This window comes from Thermobia domestica, chromosome 16 (genome assembly GCF_964235325.1).
Source record: "Thermobia domestica chromosome 16, izTheDome1.hap1.1, whole genome shotgun sequence".
Classification (NCBI taxonomy): Eukaryota; Metazoa; Arthropoda; class Insecta; order Zygentoma; family Lepismatidae; genus Thermobia; species Thermobia domestica.
The window spans coordinates 5077124-5104057 of record NC_137469.1 but is presented as its reverse complement, the minus strand read 5'-3'; the positions used below and the strand labels follow the sequence as shown (position 1 = coordinate 5104057).

Sequence of the window (26934 nt, the reverse complement as noted above, 5' to 3'; positions counted from 1 at the left end):
AAGAATAAATAATGCAGTTCAGTGAGAAAATTAGGTGTTCTCTCTCTTATTCTCCATTTTGTTTAGAAGAAAACAATTATGTGGAAAATTTTCAGTGTATTTTTAGTTAAGAGGTAAGACTACGTATGCACCAACAATTAACGTACCCAATTGTTTTATATAGCCATATATATATAACATCACGTATACAGCTGCTTTTGTAATCACATACTAAACTATTTCGCTACTATATTTAAATTCAGGGAGTTTCATGATAAATTGTCCTTCATCTGTGCGTTATGTGTAAATGTAGGCAGTTTTACGCCTCTTTCTAACACTTAGATCTCATTGCTTTGTTTACTATATGTGTGCGCCCCTCCTCCCCTTCTGATTGCGTAAATAATTATGTAAACAACGCAACCACATTTTATTCATATTACAATGAGTTTATTCATGCTTTTTGTTGTCTTGTTTATACATATTTTTTTTCTCTCTCTCTCTCTACGTTGTATTATGTTAATAGTATTCGAGGTGGGAAAAACTCCTTGTGATTTTCATATATGAATATTCACACAAAGGGGATAATTTTCGCTCTGGTCATGATTAACGTGATATATTAAGTCGTATTGTAATATCCTTGCTTACTTAACCAGGTTGTCGTATGTTTCACTTTCGTTTGACAGAAATGAGCAGGGGAGATTTTTCTGGTATTTTCCCTCTCGATATTACGAATAAGTTAAACACTATTGTCAATAGAACGTGTATAGTAGGATGATTAACGGTCTTGCTTCTTAATTGCATTCAAATCAAGGTGCTTTTTTTAAAAAAAGGTTTTTTAACACCCTTCTTTACTGACGAGATCATTTTCATAGTTATTCTGCCATTATTGACAGATGACTTGCTGCAGACTCAGAAGCCTCCATGTATCACACAATCTTAAGCTAATCTCTTCGTTTTGAATACCTCCTAATCACTGCGAAATTAAAATTCTGCTAATTTTACAGTAATTACGTAATATCTTCAAATAGATAAAAGATAATCGAAATGTGGAACAAGAGCGCGCTAGACAATATTATTTTACATGAGGTACCTAGTAGCTTACCGTTTGTAGCCATTTATAAACGCGAAAATAAATGCCGATTTTCTAAATGGCTGGAAACCGAAAGCAGATAAGTGAGTCGTGATAACGTTATCACGTGGAAAATAATATTGTCTAGCGAGCTGTTGTTCCACTTTTCGATTAAATTTTATCTATTTGAATATATCACATAATTACTGTAAAATTAGCAGGATTTTAATTTCGCCGTGATGAGGTCTCTTCATCAAGTGTAGCCTCTTTGGCCTCTCCCTCTTTTTCCTTGCACTTTCTATCAGGTAGTCTATGAAGTAGTGAGTGTTTTGTGTACGGGATGCCGTAAGTGTCTCAAACCTCAGGGTACGAGAGTTGCAGCGGGTTAGGCCAGTCAAGCAGTGTTGGGTCTAGCTACTATAGTGACCCTTGGGGAAAATCGAGATTGTGTTCGGGAGTGCAGCATTTACACATCATCATGAGAACAATTGGCAAGCTTCTAAATGAATGATGTAGCGGAATTTCGGTCAAGAAACCAGCAACAATTGTGCTGGGATTTGCTATGTGCTGACCACAGATTCGCAATTTAATATCCCAGATTGGTTGGTTAAAGTTCTTTGGGGCTTTGTCAGGAAAGTTAGTATTAATGTTAATCTTAAGGTGACACTTCTAAGCTATTAACCAGGGATAAAAGACATTGTTGAGATACGTTACTAAATGTAAAGCAGATGTCGTACAGATGTATCCACCTGGAAATAGATTATCATCACATTGATAGGTATACAGCTCCCTTCGTAAACTATTTAAAGAATGTTATTACACAATCATTTTTCCTCCTTCCGTTGTTTTAACATTTTTTGTCTTCACTACTCTTTAAGTACAAATAATCTTACTTCATCTGCGTGTTGCTATTGGTTTGTAGTTTATCTGATGGAATTTAACAGTATTAATGGAATAGTGATGGAAGTTAGTAGTGTTAATATCCTTCGGTACCTTTTAAATTGTGATAAACACTTCAGTCTTTAGTAATAATTTCGTGAATAGAAAGAGCTTTTCCAATGAAGTTTATCCAAGGGCTACTACATGTAAATAGATAGGGGGCCGCGGTGGCTCCGTGGTAGAGCGTTCACTTCTGGTTCATAGGGTTCTTGGGTCGATTCAAGCTCGCGTCAAGTGAGCTTTGTGATGGACAAACACCGTATGCGTGGGTTTTCTCGGAGTTCCCCCGTTTCCGAACACTTTCTTCATTCCATCATTTCATTCATTTCTCATAATCACTGTGTGCTTTAAACTAGCTAGCATAACCGTGGGATTTAAACATAAATAGATAAATAGATATAGATCTATCTTGACCAACCCGACCGACCTCAATCAAATTTTTAACAGAGATAAGGTTCGGCCTGGGATGGTTGTCATTTCACTTTGATTGTGCAACTTTGGTAGGAGGATATAATATATATAATATATATATATATATATATATATATATATATATATATATATATATATATATATATATATATATATATATATAAATGATAGATATTAGTGTCGAATCCGTAATTTTCGGGGTCGCTGAGATGACCAGTGACACTTCTTCTGATGCGGTTTAAATCCAAATTCATCCCCGCAACGTGGGGGAAATCTATAAAAATGATGGAAAATGACCGATATTAGTGTCGAATCCGTAGTTTTCGGGGTCGCTGAGACGAAGGGTGATACTTCCGATATCGTTTAAATCCAAATTCAGCTTTTTATGTCCAAAATGAAACGTTTTCTCCCCGTGCGAAGAACGGGTATTCTGCTAGTATATATAATATAGAGAGATAGAAGGAGATAATATATCTATTTAATACAGTTATACTCGTGTGATGGGAGCGAGAGAAAACCAAACCAGGGTAGCTAGCCGCGTCATTTCCAAACCGATATTTAACGAGAATTTACAATGATTTTTGCTAAAAACAGCTTCATCATCAAACTATTGAACCTATGTAGGAAATTGAACTCTGTTCTACTAGTACCCACCTGTACTTGGGTCCTGATATACACTACATAAGCTCTGAACTTTTATAGGAAAGAATTACTGATTTTATTTTATTTTATTTTATTTTTAATGTTGGCCATGGTGTTTGGGAGTTAGACCGCCCACCTCTGATACGAAGGATCCCTAGTCCATGTGAATTTATAACGGACAAGAATCATATAAGTGGATTCTCTCGAGTTTTTCCTGTTCTCCCACCCTATCATTCTACTAATTCTTTAATTGCCATTCATTTTCACGAATTGTCCATCACCTTTTTCCTTAAAAGACCATATAAGCGCGGTACTAAAAACTACAAATTTTACTTATGTATTTATTTATAAAGAAATTATATATATTTGAGTTTTACGTCCCACGGTTATGCCGGTTAGGCTAAAGGAGACCGTGATGATGAGAAATGAAGGAAATGCTGGAATGAAGAAAGTGGGAGGAAACGGGAGAACCCCGGGAAAACCCACGCACACAAGGTTTGTCCATCACAAAGCTCACTTGGCGAGACCTGGGATCAAACCAAGGACCCCATGCACCACAGGTGAGCGCTCTACCACATCCGCTGCGGCCTCTTATATGTAAAGAGTAGGTATTTATGTAAAAATTACACATTAAGCTGAAATTGCATTGTAGTTTACTAACTGTTACACAACAGAAACATAAAACGAAAAATACGTAATTACAGGCTTAAAAACCTTTTAACTAATAAATGAAATATAATAGCAACTTGTATAAGTAACTTATTTTAAATATATAGTACCATGTTTTTCTGTTAAGTATCGTAATATACCGTTTATACGTACGTGTAATGCGGTGAGCGCAGAAAACATTTGCAATTTGGCCATTAACATTCCGACAAACCACAACGTTTTAAATTTTTACGAAAATACAGGGATGTTATGTAATGTTTCTTTCCCGTCCATTTTACGTATATAACGTTTCGAATACACACACAACACAAGCTATTTGTGTGTATGAGAACGAAAAGATGTTCTCATCAACTGCTTCGCTTGTCGTTGCTACTAGAATGTATTGTGTTTTGTTTTTCAGTATGTGTAAAAGTTTTGCTTGCAGCTGGGAAAAAAATACTTCTTTTTTTTTTCATTTTGTTTGTGCCGGCAAACTTTCTCCCGGTTCTCAGTCTACATAATACTCAAGGTAACTTTGCTTTAATTTAATACTATCCTATCTCCATCCCCCCCCTCCCAACTTCCCGCCCTCGTTGCTGCTCAGGGTCCTGTGTAACAGTAGGAAAAAGGAAATTTTTCAAAATAATAATAATAATAAAGTATCTCTTTAAGTTTGAAGCTTAAAGCGTATTCACCCAAGTGTATATTATTTTTTCTTTGTAAATATATACGTAAAACAAATGTTATATATGTAGTGCATCGGTCTACATTGATTGTGAAATACCATTAAAATGAGACTTTTGTTTATTTTTTTTCTCCGTTTGCGTCATTAAGTGGATAGTGACCACACTAAACTTCCCGGTGTTAGTAGTTTCATGGCGCAGGTCAGAAATTATAAGGTGCAGTATTGCCAGATTTGGCTACAAGCATCGACGCCCGATGGGGGTCAAGGGACGGGCCTCCCCTGGCTAACGAAAATATATTAAATTTCTTAAGATTTTCTTAATACAAATAATAAAAAAATACCAAATGTAATATAGCAACCAGGGAGATGGTCCCCCTAGAAAATTTTCTTCGGGCGCCCATGGCTATAAGTAGCGGATTCGACGTTTTTTTTTTTTTTTTTTTTTAAGTGCACTCGTCGCCAAAATTTATAATTGGAAGACATGCTACTTTTTGGCTTGCTATTAATTATCTGCGGGCTATAACTCCTAAGAATGCACTATTTTTTAATTTTTTTATATATGAAATCACGCATTATTAATTTTATACCTATACAGTATAATACGATAAATGTTTTGTTTGTTGAGTGTTCTATTCACAATGTTAGTTTCAGTAAAACTAACATATTCAATACTAGTTCAATTTTTGTTTCAGTACATTTTAATCTCCAGATCTGACAGTACTATAGACTTTTAACTGTTGCACTATAGACTTTTAAGTTTGCACTGTTGCAGTATCATTGACCAGGGCCAGATTTAGGTGGGTGCAAAGATGCACGTGCATCCTCCCCCCTTGGTTGTAAATATACATTATTTAAAGTGAGGAGTTAGCAGTGAGTTTTGCAAAATCAATAGTTTGTCAATTTTCTGAAGGTTGAAGGAAAAGAATTCATCGAGAGCAGACACTCAGCATTTCCAAAGGGATTCCTCAATCACATCACAGATGCCTAAAGGCATTTTTAAAAAACTCAAGTTTAATTCAAATGTACTGATAGTTATTGGTGCACCTCCTTTAAAGAATCCTGGATCCGGCCCTGTCATTGACTATATTGCTGTCTCAGTTAATGCCTGATCCAAATTGTTATGTGGAGCTGTGTAAACATGAACATCGCAAAATTTAATTGTGCAGCTGATGTATGGCGGCGACCGTAGTAAACTCATTATTCAAGACAAGTGGCCATATTCCACAGCGTTTCTAGAAATTACGCCACAGGATTTCTGACAAATTTCTTTTTAACTAGAGAAGAGGGCACAATTTCTATTTTTTTTTTCGCAATACTTAAAAATGACTTTGAGATTACTTTAATCGCGGGAAAACGGGTGAACCATTTCAAATAAATTTTTGAATACATGTAAAACTTGGACCGACATGGGTTTTATCATTTCACTTTGACTGAATTAGGAAAACGAAATGAAATGAAATGAAATCTTTGAGTTAACGTCCTTTGAATATGTTTGTTAGCCTAAGGGAGACTATGCTTAAAGCAAGTGGATGATGATAGAAGGATTGGCAAATTAAGAACGTGGGAGAAACGGGAGTACCCCGAGAAAATCCACGAGCACGATGTTGTCCACCACAAACTTACTTGGCCGGTAATCGAATTAGGACCCTACGCACCAGGGGCAAGCAATCTACCACTGAGCCACCGTGCCAAATGGGGAAGAGGGTTTAAATTTTTCACAACGTTTTCTTGCTTTGCGAAGTACTGAAGCAAAAGTTGAAATTTGATGTACGAAGCCATAGGTGGAGGCAAATTTGAGGACTGGGGACGAACTACCCAGCTAGCCGAAGACTAGTACTAATGTATGAAATATGCAGTCTAAAATGCAAGGGGAACTTAACACAAAAAAAAAAAAAAAAAAAGAGGTTTATACTCCTTAGTGTCCTCGTTATGAATCTGGAAATACTCTATATTGTGAAATCAAGAAATTCCCCCTTTTTTTTTTTTTTTTTTTTTTTGATCAAAAGATCCAATATATTTCAGGCATAAAATTTTCTTGTACGCCTTGTATCTGGAGAACTACATGTAGTGTAACCAAACCCAAACTGGCCCTTAACTTAGTATGATGTGCTTATTCCGTAAAAGATAAGAAAACTCAATTTAGGGGTCGTTGAAAAATTTTTGTGGCCCCTGAACCATAAACTAATTATATTGGCGAAGATCGTAATCTTTTGATGTATCTTTTTGGATCATCCCTAAAATTCTTGGCCAAGATCACAATTTTTTTATCATTCCTAAAATTCTTCTTAATAAAACCTGTCATGGTATACTTGTCCTCATCTTTTGCTAAAAACGAAAAACGTTTTTTTTGGGATAAATAATAATTTGAAATTACGAATGCTTGCTGTATAAGGAAGTGAATATACTTCGGTCTGAAAATTATTCGCTTGGTTATTTTTGAACCTGTTGATCTATTTCATACCTCAAAAATAGCTTTATTCTTTTAAGTTGTTGAAAGGAAAGTATTGAATACTCTGAGCTTGGTGGGGTGAAGGCAAGGCAGCTATGCCTCTGACGTCAATGTTAGATAAGCACTGATAGGAGAGAAGTTTGTGTATAAAGGTACTGTATCGCAAGAACAAGGGGTACTCCTATTCGAGTCTTAATTAAAACCTCTTTCGCATACAAACAACAGTAGCTGCAGTTCTTTCGCCCTGCGTTCAACAGCTGTTGTTATACAGAAGGAAGCACAGCCCGGAATAGATGGCGCGCTCAACAGATCTTTTGCCCTGATAAGAAACTTTTTTTTTTTTCGATGTTCAACTGTTCTCAAAACGTAATGCTATAAAGACACACACACAAAATGGGGGAGAAGAATTTTCATGGCGCGTGCGTCCTGGATAGATTTGCGTTCTTAGTAGAATTAGAAGGATAAAAAAAAAAAAAGCTTTTATCCGTTAGGCTTTTTCGCCGCTTTTGAAATTTAGAACTGAACCGTTAACAGTCTGTTAATGAGATTGTAATTAGCACAGAGGAGACTCAAATGGTATCCGAATATTTTAAACTGTCGCCTAGGCCTTTTCTTTTTTAACGAATATTTTTAGGCCTCCTTGTAAAAGAGCAGTGTTAATGGGTGTTTTTTTCCCGGATGTTCTAACTTCCGTTTTCTCACCTTGTAAACAAATTGTTATTTTTGGGCATAAGATCGATAAAATAGTGCTATTTTTACTATTTAAAATAGTTTTATTATAAACCAACCTTCTTAATGTCAAAAAATATATAAATTTTCCGTACCACTTGCCACAAATTGTTGCCATGAAGATTTTAGATCAGAAAATGAAGTAAAATGAAATATATAAGTTTTACGTCCCACTGTTATGCCGGTGAGGCTAAAGGAGACGGTGATAATGAGTAGTGAATGAAATGGTGGAATGAAGAAAGTGGGAGGAAACGGGAGAACCAGGAGGAAACCCACGCACCCGGTGTTTGTCCACCACAAAGTTCACTTGGCGGGAGCAGGATTTGAACCCGGGACCCCATGCACCAAAGGTGAACGCTTTACCACTGAGCCATTGCGGCCTCCGATTTTATAGATCAGGTACGTGCAATTTGGAGCAGCAGGTGGGCCAATCACAGAGGACTTACTGGCGTTGAGGGTCGTATCGGACAATGTATAACATTTTCACAACAATCAAATGGCCATATTTAATGGAAAAATTCATTCAACGTACACTAACATCTCAGGAACTCAAAACTATTATAACAAAAATATTTATTCACTAAAGAAATGCAGAAAAAATCTATTTATTTATCATTTTAGTGGGAAATTTGATTCTTCGTGTTCTCAACTAATCTCAATGTTCCGTGGTATACTGAGTGTCCTAACGCAAATTATATTTTCCAAGGTGGACATCAGTTATCCAGGAAATATTTTCAATTCAATTTAAAATTATGTAAGAAGTATATTTTCAATAAGGGGTCAGGTGGGCCGGATGAAAGGGTTCAGTGGGCCCGGACTGGCTTGGGGGTCGGCTGTTGCACATGACTGCTTTAGATCTGTTTTGCACGTGAATAGGGCTTGAGGCGCGTCTTTAAACAGCTCCGACGCCAATAATTGCAAGTGTTAACATTGATTTTAGACTTTCGTTTGGTATAATTTAAAGAGAACGTAAACTTTAAGATAAGTCCACTCGTTGATAGGCTAAGAAATCTTCTTGGAAATTTTTAATGGTCTTCGTCTGTACCGTTGGTCAAGTGAGTAGCGCTCGTGCTGTTAATGTACTAGATTTCCGGTTTGATTCCCGATACGAGCATTATAATGGTTCAGATCATACTTCAAATTGTATAGTCTCGCTGTTTGCTAGAATTGCTGATGAGACGAGACAGTTTTCCTGGTGCGAGACGGGCAGTTCTTCTAATGGAAAGAGATAGACTTTTCGAGACGGGACACAGATCTTCCAATAGTACAGAAACATGCACTTTCTGATATGATAATCACTTTCATAATGCCTTTCCGAGAGGAGGGAGCCTGTGATGGACAACCCTATTGCTGACAAAAAACAACAAATTTATAACAACCAATCAATTTTAAGGTTCTTCACTTTACCTCTCTTTTTCTTATATTTTGGAAATAATAATAAAATAGTTTCGAATATTAGGCCCTTTTATTCTTTCAAAAAGAACAGATAAAATACTAGTTGTTTTCAGGAAGTTCCATAGTTTGTAGAAATTAGGACTTGGTTAAAGCTTTTTTTATATTTAAAAAAAAAAAAAAAACCTGTAAAGTGGTTTCTAGAAAACACTTTACAGTTTTTCATTGTTTTTTCCTTCCTAAAAACTTTTTTTTCTGAAATTGTTTTCTGTTTCCTCCAGAAGATTTTTTTTCTGAAACCAGAGTGATTTTCGTCGAAGACGGTATCTATTCTTGTAGTACTCGTTTCAAAACAAATTTGGGCCGCGGTGGCTCAGTAGTAGAGCGTTCACCGCTGGTGCATGGGGGTTCTTGGTTCGATTCCAGCTTGCGCCAAATAAGCTTTGTGATGGACAAACAGCACTGTGCGCGTAGGTTTTCTCAGGAGATCTCCCGTTTCCTCTCACTTTCTTCATTCCACCATTTCATTCATTTTTCATCATCACGGTCTCCTTTAGCCTAACCGGCATAATCGTGGGACGTAAAACTCAAAGATTTCACTTCCAAACAAGCTAATATAGAAGCACAAAAATTAAAGAAAAAACTGTTTTGAAAGTTTGCAAAAACCAGTTCCTTTTTTAAAAAAAGAAACTAAAAAAAAAACTAGTAGAGATACTGAGTGTCGGGCCGACAATTCTGATATCGTTAACTACCCTCTCTGATTGTAGGCCTATTAAAAAAGATTTAGAAGCAATTAATAGTAAATTAAATAAATTTTCATAATTTTACAAAATATTCTTTCAGTACCATCATTTTAATTTTGCCAGGAAGGGTTGAGCAGTGAGGTTGTTCACCGACGTAGGCGTTTCATTCTTTTTATTTTTTATTTTTTTGTTAATATATTAGACCTAGTATGCAATTTATTAAAAAGCATGTATTTCTCAAACTCACGGTAGAATACTGGGCCCCTCTCCTCTTCAACTGACGCCCCTGTATTCTTTATTGTCTTTGAGTTACCAAGTAAAGTTCAGAATATTAGGGAGGAGCGTAGGGGAATTCCTCAAGAAAGCATCTCTGGAGACAGTATTAATTTTGACAAATAGTAAGTCATTGCTGTATGTCACTGTTAAAAGACAAGGGACTACAAATGCTATCTTGAATTTAACAATTTTGTTTTTGTTTATATATATAGGTAAGTAAACTATTTGTTTCAGTAAAACAAAGAAATCTCTCTTATTATTACTATTAAAAGTAAACGACATATTTTTTGTTCATAAAATTTACTGTGGGGCCGCGGTGGCTCAGTGGTAGAGCGCTCACCTCTGGTGCTTGGGGTCCCGGGTTCGATCCCAGCCCCCGCCAAGTAAACTTTGTGGTAGACAAACACCGTGTGTGTGAGTTTCCTCGGGGTTCTCCCGTTTCCCCCCACTTTCTTCATTCCACCATTTCATTCATTACTCATCATCACCGTCTCCATTAGCCTAACCGGCATAATCGTGGGACGTAAAACTCAAAGATTTCATTTCATTTCATTTCAAAATTTACTGTTTTCTCAGATTATCTCAAAAACTACGCATTTGAATTTATCATGAAAAGTCTAATTTTGTTCAGCTCGATCTGATCTATATTGATATATGCCTTATATCTGGACTATTCCAACCACTTGGCGTACCAGCCCTTTTGTGCGCCTGAGCCACTCCAACGCCATCTGTTAGCGACCGGCTGAACTAAGTCCAGCTTAGGGACTAACACGTGGCCAGGGTGCTACGTCGTCCTGTCTCTTAACGCGTATCAGAAGCTTCCTAGATCTAGTGGCCTTCACGTCTTTTTATTCACGTGACTCCCCAGTTTGCCTCACAACGTTGGATGGACGACGGAAATTGGGAAGCATCAGCTGGGAATCGAATCTGGGACTGCGCGGACATGATTCCAACGCTCTAACACCTAGACTAAAGTGTTCCACCATATGTGGACAATATTAGAGTTTTAAAAAGCTTGCTGAGGGCCTACTTGTGTTTGATTCTTCATAATAGATGGCGCGGTTATCGTAGAGCATCAATTTTTAGGTTTACAAAATAATTTTGTCGAAATCTACGTATGAACATTTATATCACTTTGTTCAGCTTAAGAGTCTTTATCCCGGCGAAATTAAAATACCGCTAATTTTACAGTAATTATGTGATATATTCAAATAGATAAAAGATAATCGAAATGTGGAACAAGAGCGCCCTAGACAATATTATTTTACATGAGATACCGTTATCACGACTCACTTATCTGCTTTCGATTTCGAGCCATTTTGAAAATCGGCATTTATTTTCGCGTTTCCAAACAGCTGAAAACGGAAAGCCACTAGGTGACTTGTGATAACGGTACCTCACGCAAAATAATATTGTCTAGGGCGCTCTTGTTCCATATTTCAGTTATCTTTTATCTATTTGAAGATATCACATAATTACTGTAAAATTAGCGGTATTTTAATTTCGCCGGGATGAAGACTCTTAATAAGTTTGACTGATTGGTAGATGTCTCCTCTTTGGAATATGTTTTTCGTCGAAAACTGACAATACTGAAAAATTTTAAAGAAATGTTAGAAATAACATTTTTTTTTTTAAAGAACAATTTTTAACTAAGGCAGCAGAACTGTTCAGTTGGAAGAAAACAAATTACAGGAGTCACTTTTCTCTCCCTTCCCTCCTACCGTTTGTGTTACTAACGCGTCCACACACACACACACACACACACTCACATATGACAAGAGGGAGCTGACAAATGATTTGGCTCTCAGCCCTGTGGCCATATTGACAGAGGGTGACTGGACAAGCACAAACACCACCTCCCAGATTAACACACACACATTAAGCCTGTCCCCCTTCCCCTTACCCACCTCTCCTCCAATACACAGACACACGAGAAAGAGCATATTTACGTACGCTGACAACTCAATTCTCTTGCGTCTGAAAATATCACACAGCAAGGCTTTCTGAAATTTCACTCAGTCAAAAAATGTACAGAGATAGAGACAAGATAGTATAAAATAACCTTTCCTGCAGATTTGGTCGTAGATTGTTTTCCACGTCACTAAAAACACTCAACAAACACTGCTGATTATGTGTTCAACCTTGAATGTATTTTAGTGCCTATATATGTTTTTCAGATTTTCCCTGAAACAACGAACAAACAAAAGGCTTTTTAAAATTAACTTATTTTTTTTGACCAGAACAAAAATATAGTATTTATGTGAAGGTATTCTGATCTGAAGGTTGGCCATTTTGTTTTAACATACCTCGAATATCGTGGTTACTGTTGCCACGGAAAATATCACAATAATCCACTTTGTAATAATCTGGATAAATAATACTGTTAAAAAAAGGGGGGTCGTTGTCAACGATTTTTTTAAAAAATACATTAATTAAATTTCATATGGGGATAAAAAAGAAACGAGTTGTGTGTAAAAAATATGAAATTTTATTTAAAGAAACAAGATTGTTTTTAATATTTATGTATAGGTATAGGTGTATATATCGAGGGTGTTTCAAAACAACACCAACAACAACGTTTGGTAGGTGATTCGTGTCACCAAGATAAGACAAAATTTATAGACCAACCTAGGTGCACAAATGCTTCATTTCGGAGTTATAGGCTGCCGAAAACATTAAAAAATAAAATAAAATAATATTCCCTAGCTCCAATACTATGGGACCTACCGTAGTCGGGTCAAGACTTCACTTAGGAACTAATATGTGCACTATCCAAAAATACATGTTTAAGAATCCTAAGGTACTCACGCATTTATATATATATATATATATATATATATATATATATATATATATATATATATATATATATATATATATATATATATATATATATATAGAGAGAGAGAGAGAGAGAGAGAGAGTGAGTTTGGCTACGGGCATATAATTTGAAGTACACGCACACTACTTCTATAAAAATTGTTGTGGAAGTAGTGCAGGATTCCGAAACACAGATATTTGGATAGGGCACACACTAGTTAGTAAGTGAAATCCTGACCCGACTACGGTACGTCCATAGTATTGGAGCTATGGACCTTGAAAGTTCATTTTTTCATGTTTTCGGCAGTTTCTAGCTCCAAAAGGAAGTATTTGTGCACCCAGGTTGGTCTATACATTTTGTCTTATCTTGGTGTATAACGACTCTATAGAAAAGCGTCGTCAACCTGGTTCGTCTTGTAAAATATCAGTTACGAAGCGATAATTACTTTTCTTTATGCAAAAATCAACTCAGATATTCAAAGATTATTAGTCTCACCTTTATTGCTTGATATGTCTTAAATATTCTTTTTAAGACCGTAAAATACATAAATTTACTTGACTAGGTCAACACATAACATGTACATAGCCACCACTATCCCATAATAATCTCTTACATATATTAAAAACATTCTTCTTTTCTGTTAATTTAAAATGAACATTCTACTAAGTATATTACATATTTATGAGCACTTTTTGCCTACGGTACAGGTAAATATTATACAAACTAAAGTATTTCGTTATAGAAAATGTCGCCCGACAAAGGACCTAGGTTTGACTGAATATAAAAGTCATGAGTAGGCTTGGCTTTTATATTCAAGAACCACTGGTCTGATTAGATTAATGTTCGTACATTACACATGTTCTTTATATTTTGATCACACCTCGTATATATCTTCATTATTTTTTTGTTAACCCTCATATATATATAAAATATTAGTTATTATCATTCACATAAATACATTTACAATAAATCTTTGATTTCATTAATATTTCTCTTTTATTACATTATTATTTATTATTTATCATTAAAAACATCGTCGCCTAGAAATATAATTAACGAGGGTGAAACACAAATTATCAAGATTACTAGTTTCGATCATTATTACAAACGATGATGTGACAAATAATATTTATTCTTTTCGGGCGCATTGTATAACAAATAAGTTAGATGTTGCAATTGTAATGTATACATAGTAGCACTAAGACGTCATAAATAATGAAGAATTTCATTCAAGGTAGTTATTGAATAATGGATTTTATAGAATGGATCTTATTCTTAACATAATCTTTGACAATTAAACACAAATCAATCTGATATAAAGTAATTTTTTTTTTTTACCTTTAACTAATTATAAATTGAATTATGATTCTTCACATTAATAAGAAAGAATAAAAATTAAACATAACCTACGTTTGAATAATCAAATGGAAGTAAATAAATTTATTTTACAGAAACAAAAGACACCTTTTTGTTATTAAATAAACACATTTTTCATTATTATTGTTATTTTTCATTCTTATTTATTTGATCAAGAATGTTGGGTGCTACTAACTCTTTAACTAGATGCATTTCAAATATTTATAACCATCGTTTTCATTATTAATATTAACACAAACTTTAAAACGAAAATTCACAAGAATCTATAACCAACATGGGTTTAACCTAATTTCGTTAACGGTAATCATGTTACATTCGCACTGGCATATGAATCTAATAAAGTGCATTGTACCGCACAATCGTGGTTAGGTTCTACATTAGGTTGTACATGTCTTTCATCATGATTTGAATTTGGATACGAAGTACCATCTCGTGAACAATGATTATGTCTATACATAGGATTGATAGCATCTCTAGGATTTCGACATGTATTTCTATTACTTTTGTGTCTACTTCGATTGATTAGGTTAGGCGGATTCCTTACATAGCCTTGTCTATTTTGTTCATTTTGATTGCTAGAGTATACTCGTCTTAGGTTCGGTTCATTATTATTCACACTTCGGATATTCAAATTCCGAACAGGGACCAAATGATCAGAATTATTCTTATTTTTACCCATTCCTGATTGTGTTAGATTCATAGCATGGTATTGAGTTTCGTAGCATTGTACAAGCATTAATAAATGACTGAAACTCATACACTGTGTGGAAAATAAGATCTGCTGTAATTTAAATGGAAGCAAATTGCGAATCGATGCAATTATTCTTGATTCCGATTGCAAGGGATTAACAACCTTTAATTCATTATAGACATTTATAACAAACTCTACAATAGATTTGTGCAATCGAGGATTGAAATGTTGATTTCTAAGAGTGGCATCTCTGTTTGCCAGCAAAAAGTCATTTTCGTAATTCGCGATCAATGCCGCTTTAAATTCCTCATATGTACTAATGTGATCACGTATTGCCTTAAACCATAAGGAACAAGGTGGGAGTAATACATGGGATATTAATTTCATGTATTGTGATCGGTCGATAGACATTATATTACATTCGTCTTGGAATTTCTCTAAGAAAGAACTAGCATTTTCATTGCACTTACCACTAAATTTACTCATGGCTTTGATTTCGCTCATCTTGACACTTAGCTTTACCTTTCTTTTCTCACTCCTTGTTCTTGTGGTGTGATTGTTCCGGTCCGTAGCGTGCTGTGTCATGATACCATTTATATTTCGTTCATCAGTGATCTTCGGACAATTTTCCTCTAATATAATATCCTCCTCAGATTCCGGCGAAGGCGTATTTATATCCGGTGATTGGGGAAACTCGAAGCGATCACTGCCCAGATTATTGCGATGAATGGTGTCTCTAGCCTGTAACGTTTTAATTTCTTCCTGCATAGTAGCCAACTGGATCTTTTGATGTTTAACGGAAGATTCTATTAACGTTAAATCCTTTTTTACAGCACAGATTTCATGATTTTGATGATCGTGCTTTTCTTGACACTCATCGGCTAACCTTTTTAACTTCTCTTCAAACTGCGAGGATATGTCGTTCATCACCTGGACGATTGTTTGTTTCGTATCGTCTGATTTCAGTTCTATCCGTTCTATTCGTTTACTTAATTCTTCATACTGCTTGCTAGCTTCATTAAATTTCAGTTCTATCTTCTTTTCCATGGTCTGGTTAGCTTCATAGAACTTCAGTTCTATCTTCTTTTCCATGGTCTGGTTAGCTTCATAGAACTTCTGTTCCATGGTCTGGTTAGCTTCATAGAACTTCTGTTCCATGGTCTTAGCTTCATAGAACTTCTGTTCCATGTTTGTGTTAGATTCATTGAGCTTCTGTTCCATGGTTTGTTTTATCTCAGTCGTCATTTGCATAATTTGTCGCTGCACAGCTAACAAAAGTCGATCCTCAGATGACAAACTTGGTGTTGCACTAATTTCACCTGGATTACTGGTATTAGATTCCTGTTGCACTATTTCACTATCCATTTTTCTTTTGATGACCTTACCGCTTCGTAATACGGTTAAGTTCGTATTCATAAATGGTAATATCCAAGTAAATTCAGCCCTACTTTCCTTCTTCGGGAACTGAATTTTCAAAAGTCCCGGGTTTGGTAAACCAAATTTTTATAACGACTCTATAGAAAAGCGTCGTCAACCTGGTTCGTCTTGTAAAATATCAGTTACGAAGCGATAATTACTTTTCTTTATGCAAAAATCAACTCAGATATTCAAAGATTATTAGTCTCACCTTTATTGCTTGATATGTCTTAAATATTCTTTTTAAGACCGTAAAATACATAAATTTACTTGACTAGGTCAACACATAACATGTACATAGCCACCACTATCCCATAATAATCTCTTACATATATTAAAAACATTCTTCTTTTCTGTTAATTTAAAATGAACATTCTACTAAGTATATTACATATTTATGAGCACTTTTTGCCCACGGTACAGGTAAATATTATACAAACTAAAGTATTTCGTTATAGGTGTCAGGAATCACCTCCCAAACGTTGGTGGTGTTGTATTGAAACACCCTGTATATTCTAACTTTTCGTATTGGTGCTCGTTGGATCAAAACAGACTTGAACTAAATGTACTTTTCGGAATCGCATTGACTCAGTAGTAGAACGCTTACGTCTGGTGCATGGGGTCCCTTCTTTGATCCTAGCTTCCGTCAAGTGGGATTTTTAGTGGAGAAACACTGTGTGCGCGGAGTTTCTCCGTTTTCTCCAACTTTCCTCGCTCCACCATTATCATTTCATCTCATCATCAAGGTCTGCCTTACTCTCGGGCCATAATGGAGGGATGATAAACTTCATGTACACTCATGTCCAAAATTATTGTCGCATGTCTATAAATATGTTGTTGTAGGAATATGATTTGATAACGAATGCGCCCGGTATTTCTCATAATGTTAGTATGTGTATAATCGACAAAGATATGTATGTAGCAAATTTCATGTCAAAAGAGCAGTAAATAAAAACAATAAAATGAAAATAAAGCTTTCTTGTCCATTTAGCAACATATTGTTTTCCTCATTCTAATTTTCATATTTATAATTCCTTTTCTATGAAACTTTACCACAAATATATATATTTCCCGATTATACATATAGTATCAGCACTAAAAGCACCCTGCAAAATTATCAAATTATATTTTTACAAGAAGACAGCTATAGATATGCGACAATCATTTTGGACATGAGTGTACGTTTGGTTGCATATGTGATGCGCAGGGATTTATTTCGGGAGGGGTCTAAAGCGTTTTGGGAGTCCAAATACAATTTAAGGCAAAATTATATGAAAATTTTAAAAATTACCCCTGAAAGTAGACTACATTTACAAAAAAGTCGGGATTTCGGGAAGGGGGCGGGCCCCAGGACCCACCCCCTGCGTACGCCTCTGGTGATAGGGCTATGCCTCATGGCTGTCTAATTCGTGTCCGCAGCGCAATATTTGGAATTGTGGTATCAATTTATGAACTGTAGTTATCATTGTATTATTGTGTATATATACATAGTTTTAAATGAACTTGCTATTGATAATAAATGGCACTATTTATGTTAAAATTTGATTTTTTTTAAAAGAGCAAACTGGTTGTCAGATTGTGTGTCGACACTGTATTGAACCGGTCATTGATTGTGTTAATCATCGTAGTTGAAGGGGGAAGATAATTTTATTTTGAGCATTTTTTTTATGTAAAATATTAAAAGAATAACCACCTGCCTGAATGTGTAAAATAGTTTTCAGTGTTTTTTGAGCCGGCAACCAACAATCGAACGTAGTAGCTGCTGCAAGTTCTAGCTCCAGGCCATACTCATCAGAGGCGTAAAATTTTCCCAACCCGTTGCTATGGCAACCGACTTGGGTTTTAAGCTTTCCCTCCCGTCCCGTCCTCCCCCCGCAAAGGAAGGTGGGAACACTATGGAGGAGGGTGGATATATATCTATCTATCTATATATGTATGCATGCATGTGTGTGTGTATACAGCTAGAAGGCAAGAGCCTTTGTGTGGGTGAGAAAAAGACCCGTGGCGTGTGCTAGGGGGGCATGCGCAATAAGACCGTATCTTCTGATTCGTATCTGCTCTTTCAATCTTTCAATATATATGTACTGAAGCTTACGGTTTGTAAAAGACGCTTGTCAAAAAACAACACACGATAATGTTAGGTTTGCTTTTAATTAGTTAAACAGATCAAGAATTTATGAACAATAAGTACACTTAACAGGATAAATAAAACACTTATAAAATTAGGTGTTATCAGCTTAAAAATAACTTAACTCTTTCCTTGCTGCTGTAAATTTCTCTCAGCGTTACTCCGCCATTACGTAACTCGGCTGGTTATAGTGCTACTGTGTTGAACGTAAATTTCTGTTCGGTCCCAAACGAAAATGCTTTTTTTCTTTCTTTCTTTTCAATATATATGATTATCTTCAGTGTCAGGATGAGACCCGCACCCGTGAACGGATACACTAAATTAATATTGTTGAATTTCTCGCTTGGAACACGGTTGAGAGCTCTAGCTTTCTATGCAGGAGACTCAGGCTTCTGGAAGTACCTGTTTTATTTATTTATTTAGTCTACGCGACTCGTTGCTAATTACAGCTTTAAGCTCGAAACAAACACCTAATCAAGGACTTGGATATGCTGTATCTTGTTTCAGAAGAATATTTTAGTTCGCTGTGTTCTAATTTTTACAAGTCAACAATGTTGTTAATTTTAGCGACAAGTCGGTAAATCTATCGGATTTGGAGAGGCTGATAGCGAGATTGTTTTTACAAAGCGACTGACAACTTTTTCAGCAATTTTTAGAAGTATTTGGACGATGAAACCGACAAATTATTTTAGTATTTACTTCTTAAATATTTCGATATTACTTACCGAGTGATTGTCACGATGTCGACTAAAACCAGGGAATTCGTGTTCTTATTACTCAGTTCAAAATCTCTTGGCTGTTGTTCTATATGGTTGCGAAACATGGTCGCTTACTCTGAGGAGAAAAATGTAGATTGAAAGTATTTAAGAATGAAATCCTGAGACGAATATTCGGACCCAAGAGGAATGGGAATGAGGAATAACAAACTTCATAACGAGGAACTACATAATTCGTACGATTTACCAAACATTGTTAGGGTCATCAAATCGAGGAGGCTTAGGTGGAAAGGTCGTGTAGCCAGAATGGAAGAAATTAGGAACGTTTTCAATGTCTTAACTGGAAGAGCAATCGGAAAACGTTCATTAGGAAGACTTAGGCATAGATGGGGGGGGGGGGGGCAATATAAAGATGAATCCCGCAGAAATAGGAATCCAAAGTAGAAACTGAATTCAGTTGGCTAAGGATAGAAGTCAGTGGAGAGCTTTCGTGAACGCGGCATTAAACCTGCGGGTTCCATAGGCCATAGAGTTAGTTAGTTAGTTAGTTAGTTAATGTTAGTCATTCAGTTCTTCTTTAAACAGCAGACCCCGTCTCATATAGGCTTTGTGTTGAAAATAAACAAAATTTAAACAATCAGTCAATATTTAAGGATTTTTGTGTGTATATATGTGTGTAACTGTTGTATGTATGTGTTCTCTCGAGACGAGACTGAATTTTCGTGAGACGAGATACAGGAGACGCGACCGACTTCTTCCCATACAAGTACTTTTCGAGACAACATTACACTTTTAGGAGATTTTTCCGAGATGAGAAAGCCCCCAAATCTTACCTCGTGGGTAACACTAGCCAAAATATTTAATATAATTGACTTTTAGGTTACATTTTTCAGGTTACAATCTTATTGTTGTATCGTATAGTATAGCTGTTATAATGAAAGATGCATGTGAATTGTCTTGTGTATGTACAACAATTATATTATTTTGTTATTTCCTGACTCTTGTGATGTTTTTGTTTTATTCCAGAGGGCAGGGAGTGCGTCAACTGCGGCGCGACCTCCACGCCACTCTGGCGTCGCGATGGCACAGGTCATTATCTCTGCAACGCCTGTGGACTCTACTACAAGATGAACGGCCAAAACAGGCCCCTCATCAAACCTAAAAGAAGACTGGTGAGTAAAAAATCACATTTATTATTTTCTATGTGTACTCAGAGTGGCCGTTAAGAAAAATAGTGAGAGATAAAAAAAATATAAACAAGCAACATTGTCAAGGTGTTATACCTCGAAAAGAAATTTGGTTTGTCACAGGGTATACAACGTGAAAATTGAAGGGCATTTATTGTTCCGAAGTTGGGCGTCCGCTTTCGCCACGTTTTTTTCGCTGTTACCTCCTTTCCACATTTTCTGCAATTTGTTATTAGGTTCATTAATCCGTGCTCTTCACAAATTTAAAAAGATTTTGCTTGTTATCAACGTATTGCTTCACAAATGTTAAAACTGTTAGTTCATTGCCCTTGTACATTCGCCATGTTGATAACACAAATGCTCGTTACTTTCCCACAATGCAACTGTTTGGTTATCCTGCGCCAAGTAGTTCCCTCCGCTCGCCGTATAGTCCCATGTTTATAACCGCTTATATGGGACAAATAAACAGATTTTTCGAGACCCTTATATATTATCAAGCACACAAACGATCAAATCATCCATATCTTTCCTGTAAATTTTGAAAATTTTGCTGGAAACGGACGCCCAACTTTGGAACTTAACCCAATTGAAGTTTGCATTTTTGCATTTTCCAGTCTCCCCTCAGAAAAACTTCAGTAAAATGATGGAATATTTGAAAATAGAAAATCGTCGGTCCTTAGCACTTTACCACCTGGCAAGGAACTGGATGAGGTGTTTATACTCTGAGAAGAATTGTTTTATATATATAATAGTTCCTGGACAATAGTTTTTACTTTTGGCGTTATAATTACACATTTAAATTTAAAAATTCAATGGTGTTCATATTTAACGTCAAATAACAATGAAATATAGTTAAGTTCTATTCCAAACAATGGTTCAACAATGTTCTCTCTATATATATGTAATGTAACAACAAAGCAATTTTTGCCTAATTATTTACATTAAAATTTAACAATGAAATATTGTAAAAACCGACGGCCTCATTCAAATTTGTAACATTCAAAGTTAATTAAAATTAGAAATTAGACAACAATAAGATCCCACTTTGCACTAAGTCCGCTGGCAAAACTACAAAATATTACATTCCTTGAACAGTGCACAATTTACATTTTACAGATTATTAAAATATAATTATTCACTAATACACGTTATTGTGATAAGCCTCACAACAGCATCCTCAAACCTTCGCCGAGATTACAAACAAAAGATCTCTCTCTATATATTTTTTTAAAGAAAATATTGAAATCTTTATCGATTTGTCCAGTAGAAAGGCATTAGTTTCATTTTAACGTTGTATTCCACACAGAGATTAGTATTTTACATCTTCAGCATTATACTAACCCGCTAATCTCAACAGCACTTCGGGTAGTCTATCAGTAGAAGGATGAAATTCATAATTACTCCCATAAGATGAATGATTGTTTGAAAATAGAAAATATTTAAGTTTTTAGATTTGGCGAGTTTAAACTCATTCATGTTCATTTCAACATTATATTCCACGGACAGATTAGTATTTCGCATCCTGATGATTATACTAACCATCTGATATCAACAACAGTGCGGGTAGTCTTTCAAGCAAAGACGACATCCATAATTACCTTCACAAGAATACATTTTTAGGGGCCCAAACCTCAAATTTAAAACTCATTAGTCCCAGGACCTGCCAAAAGACAAAATATTTAAGAGGCCTTATCCTGGCGAAATTAAAATACCGCTAATTTTACAGTAATTATGTGATATCTTCAAATAGATAAAAGACAATTGAAATGTGGAACAAGAGCGCCCTAGACAATATTATTTTGCGTGAGGTACCATTATCACAAGTCACCTAGTGGCTTTCCGTTTTCAGCCGTTTAGAAACGCGAAAATAAATGCCGATTTTCAAAATGGCTCGAAATCGAAAGCTGATAAGTGAGTCGTGATAACGGTTTCTCATGTAAAATGATATTGTCTAGGGCGTTCTTGTTCCACATTTCGATTATATATTATCTATTTGAAGATATCACATAATTACTGTAAAATTAGTGGTATTTTAATTTCGCCAGGATGAAGACTCTTTAACATGACGAGCCTCAACAGCTAATCATTTTTCCAAAACTGGATTTTAGATTGTCTGAACTTTCAAATGCGATTTCTGTAAAATAATAATAATAATAATAATAATAATAATAATAATAATAATAATAATAAATAATAATAAAAAATAAATAAATAATATCTAATAATAATAATAAAATAAAATAAATAAACTTTTGACAACGCACTTTAAACACCCACCCGCCAATTAAAAGGGTGTTAGTGAAATGTCAAATTATGAACAATAAACAGAATCATTAGATCTGTTTACGAGAAAATAGCAGTTTTAAAATTTTCACCCCCTCCCCACTAAACTGTCTTTATTTTGGGATGTACGAAGTAAATTTGAAAAGCTTCTCTGGAAATTCTTATATAGATACTTTGAGTTTAAAATTTGATTCTTGATACGTTGAACGGTATGGCCTCTAGGGGAGTGTTATATATATATATATATATATATATATATATATATATATATATATATATATACAGTGGCGGATCCAGGATATGATCAAGGGAGGGGCTAAACCATAATTTGCCGTTTTATCCAGTGTAAAGCAGAATTGAAGCCCATTTTATCCTGTGTAAACCTGAGCGTCAAGGGGGGGGGCTATAGCCCCGTAGCCCCCCCTTAGATCCGCCCTTGTATATATATATATATATATATATATATATATATATATATATATATAAGATTCTATAATATGGGGATGAACGGACATTAAAGAAAGGGGAAAAAATTCATACAGCGGCCACGAATCTTGTAAATTCGTTGAAATTTCGATTTTTTTAAGGATCCACATACTTTCTTCTCTGTTACCGTCGCTGGAAAATAAAAATGGCAGCGGAGCCTAGTGTGAAGGTTGTTAATGGCTACAGAATCTTAGGCTAGGCGCCCTCGAAAGTAATATTTCTGGCGACATCACTGCTTTTTCTCTGATTTCATACTTCCAAGATTTAGCTTATTATATTACAGCTGCAAAGAACAGTCAATAAAGGAAAAGCACATTTCGCTTTTTTTTTCTTTTCCTTTTGTATTTAGATAACATTTGTTTGTTTCTCTAGTTTCGGAGAAAAATTTTCAGGGACAGAGTTACACTTCCCGTGAATAAGCGGAAGAAATGGAACTTTGACCGGAAGTTACTTCCGGTTGATAACACGCCAGCATCTTGGAATATTTTGCTGCCTGTTCTCTTTGCATCTTATTTTGTTCAAGAATTACAAAAAAGAATACAGTTAGATTTTATTCAGCACTAAAAGCAGGAAATTCGTGTTATTATTCAGTTCAAAATCTTTTGTCGTCGCGAATTCTGTATAGAAATTTGAAGCTCAAAATATATATAAAACGATAATCATGCCTGTTGTTCTGTATGATTGCGAAACATGTTCGCTTACTCTAAGGGAAGAACGTAGACTGACAGTATTTGAGAACAAGATCCTGAGAAGAATATTCGGATACTAGAGGAACGGGAATGGGTAATGGCGGAAAACTTCATAACGAGGAATTACATTATTTATACGGTTTACCAAACATTGTTAGCGTCATGAAATCTAGGAGGCTCAGGTGGGCAAGTCATGTAGCCAGAATGGAAGAAAGTAGGAATGCTTTCAAAGTCTTAACTGGAAGACCAATTGGAAAATGACCTTTGGAAAGACGTAGGCGCAGATGGGAGGACAATATTAAGATAGATCTCGCAGAAATAGACATACAAAGTAGAAACTGGATCCAGTTGGTTAAGGATAGAAGTCAGTGGAAAGCTTCTGTGAACGCGGCATTGAACCTCCGGGTTCCATAGGCCATAGAGTTAGTTAGTTAGTGTAAATAGCTATATATAAGTTTACCAAAATTAAATATATGCTACCTGGGAAGCAGCGACCTATCTATTCAATGTTTATTATGATACGCACAGAATTTCCGTAAGACATACTTATTTCGATAAATGCTGTTATTTTATGGACATTAATTGAACATACATCGCACAGGAGTCAAATAATTCAACATTATGCCTGAACATATTGGTTCAAAGGTATTGAGAAAGGTAGATAGGATACTAGAAAGTTTAATTTGTTAGGTTGTGAAAATTAAGAGAAGGAACTTAATAATGGACGGCATTTATCTCGAACACCGAATTGTTAGATGGACTTTCAGCCGACACATGGAGTTTCACCGAGTCCTGATCTCTCTCCCCCCCCCCTCTCTAAAAAAAATCGTAACTCACATTTGTACACTTTGTCAATAAAACTATACTTGCTTAATAGGGAAATGATGGACGTAGCATGAAAATTTGATCTTACACTACATCTGTACTCTTTCTCTTATAAAAACAATCTAGTTCTATCATTTCCCCCCTGAAAATATAGGTGGAAATATTTTACAATTACTTATAGTCTTTTTGGGTACACAATAATACCTGTTTCAATACTGCATTGACGTAGTGATTTGTATTCCAGCCCCCACCCCAAAGTTTGAACCACTCTTAAGAGTCTTCATCCCGGCGAAATTAAAATACCGCTAATTTTACAGTAATTATGTGATATCTTCAAATAGATAAAATATAATTGAAATATGGAACAAGAGCGCCCTAGACAATATTATTTTACATGAGAAACCGTTATCACAAGTCATCTAGTGGCTTTCCGTTTTCAGCTGTTTAGAAACGCGAAAATAAATGCCGATTTTCAAAATGGCTTGAAAGCGAAAGCAGATAAGTGAGTCGTGATAACGGTTTCTTATGTAAAATAATATTGTCTAGGGCGCTCCTGTTCCACATTTCGATTATCTTTTATCTATTTGAAGATATCACATAATTACTGTAAAATTAGCGGTATTTTAATTTCGCTGGGATGAAGACTCTTAACAAAAATTTCTGTGCGCGCGCCTGTGCTGACACGATGTGTATTAGCACACCATTACTTCTATTATTTATAAATTAGACATTCACTGGGACTGGGTATCCTGTCAGTCAAATAACGGCCCTTCCAAGTTCATGTTGGAACGTCGAAATGAGGTTTGTTTGTTATGTTTATTAAACTTGTTTCATTATTTACAGCAATTCATTATATTTTTTGGCTACTAAATATTCGTTGAACATGTCTCGTACAGCATTTAAAATTTAGTAATTTAGAAAGGATAATGTTTTAAAAATTATTCCTGTGCTATATGAGATGTTTCCTCTTTTTCTGAATAATTAAACTTGTCATAGAAGTTGTTTTGTTATAAAAAGGATCTATAACACAAACTCATTCACTAACAGAACAGAAAATGTCGTTTCCCATTTGACGCGAGAGAGGGAGTTTTGTCGCTTCGGCTGCCACGGGGTGTCCGGGGGGGTGAAGGCGGAGGTGTGTGTGCGTTCTTCTTCACTTCCCCCGCGTTGCATGACGGGAAGGAAGACAATGGAACGTATAAAAATTATATACGCGTTATCTTTTTACGTCAAGGGGAGGGCGGTAGCAGTTACTGAAGCGGGGAGGACATCCCGAGAGCTCTGTTTCATGGCGGAAAAGTTTAGAAGAGGGGGGGGGGATGATTTGGAGGAGGCGGCCCCAGGCTGTCTGTGATGTGTCCACGAATGTAGTAAAATTCCTTCTTTCTTCATTTGACGTGGCATTGGAATTAAACATTTTGTAGTAAGATTGTACCTAAGATAAAAAGTTTCTTTCATTTCAAATACATCTTCCCCCGCAAATGTTACATAAAATATATACGTATATTGCATGACGAATATGGTATATGTCCGTGTTATTATCCTCTGCTCAGGGACGGAGACGGGCGGAAATTTGCTTCTGATGAGAGAGACCATTCACACTGTGAGATACAATTTTTTATTATTCAGTACAACACATTTTACGTCAAATATTTTTGGGTAGAAATGTATGTTTAGAAGGTCGTCATTGTTGCACTCACCTTGCCTTTGAAACACGTTTGTTTCATACTGTTGTCAGAATATGTTTAAAATCTTGTACTGATTTTCTTCTGCTGTATTTGATTACATCATCAGGAATCAAGTTTAATCTTTTTTTTTTTCTTCGAGCTTATCCTTCAGAAAATTTTCATTATTTGTAATGTATTTTGTGTTGCTTTCTTCTGCTATCTTATCCTTTTACTTAGCTATTTGAGTTACTGGTGAATTTTTCGTTATTTTGTTCTGCTAACTTATTCTTTTGTTTAGCCATTTGCTGTGAATTTTTCGCTATTTTGTTCTGCTAACTTATACTTTTGTTTAGCCATTTGCTGTGAATTTTTCGCTATTTTGTTCTGCTAACTTATACTTTTGTTTAGCCATTTGCTGTGAATTTTTCGCTATTTTGTTCTGCTAACTTATTCTTTTGTTTAGCCATTTGCTGTGAATTTAGCATTGTTTCGTTCTGCTTTTTATTTATCTATTTGAACTGATTATTGTTTCTCTAGCTTTGATATTTTTTCCTATTTTATGTACACTTATGTCCAAAGTGATTGTCGCGTATCTATAACTGTCTTCTTGTAAGAATATAATTTGATAATGATTTCTCAGGGTACTTTTAATACTGATACTATGT

General features: G+C 35.5%; 1 protein-coding gene across 3 annotated transcripts in view; it reads left to right on the top strand.

Moving 5' to 3' along the window:
* grn (GATA binding protein grain) overlaps positions 1-26934 on the top strand; it is a 334408-nt gene that overhangs the window by 151482 nt on the left and 155992 nt on the right. For all 3 annotated transcript variants that reach the window (XM_081742090.1, XM_081742088.1, XM_081742089.1), the window contains one exon: positions 20159-20304. In XM_081742090.1, coding sequence (XP_081598216.1) covers positions 20159-20304 — 146 coding nt within the window. The remainder of the gene's footprint in view (positions 1-20158; positions 20305-26934) is intronic.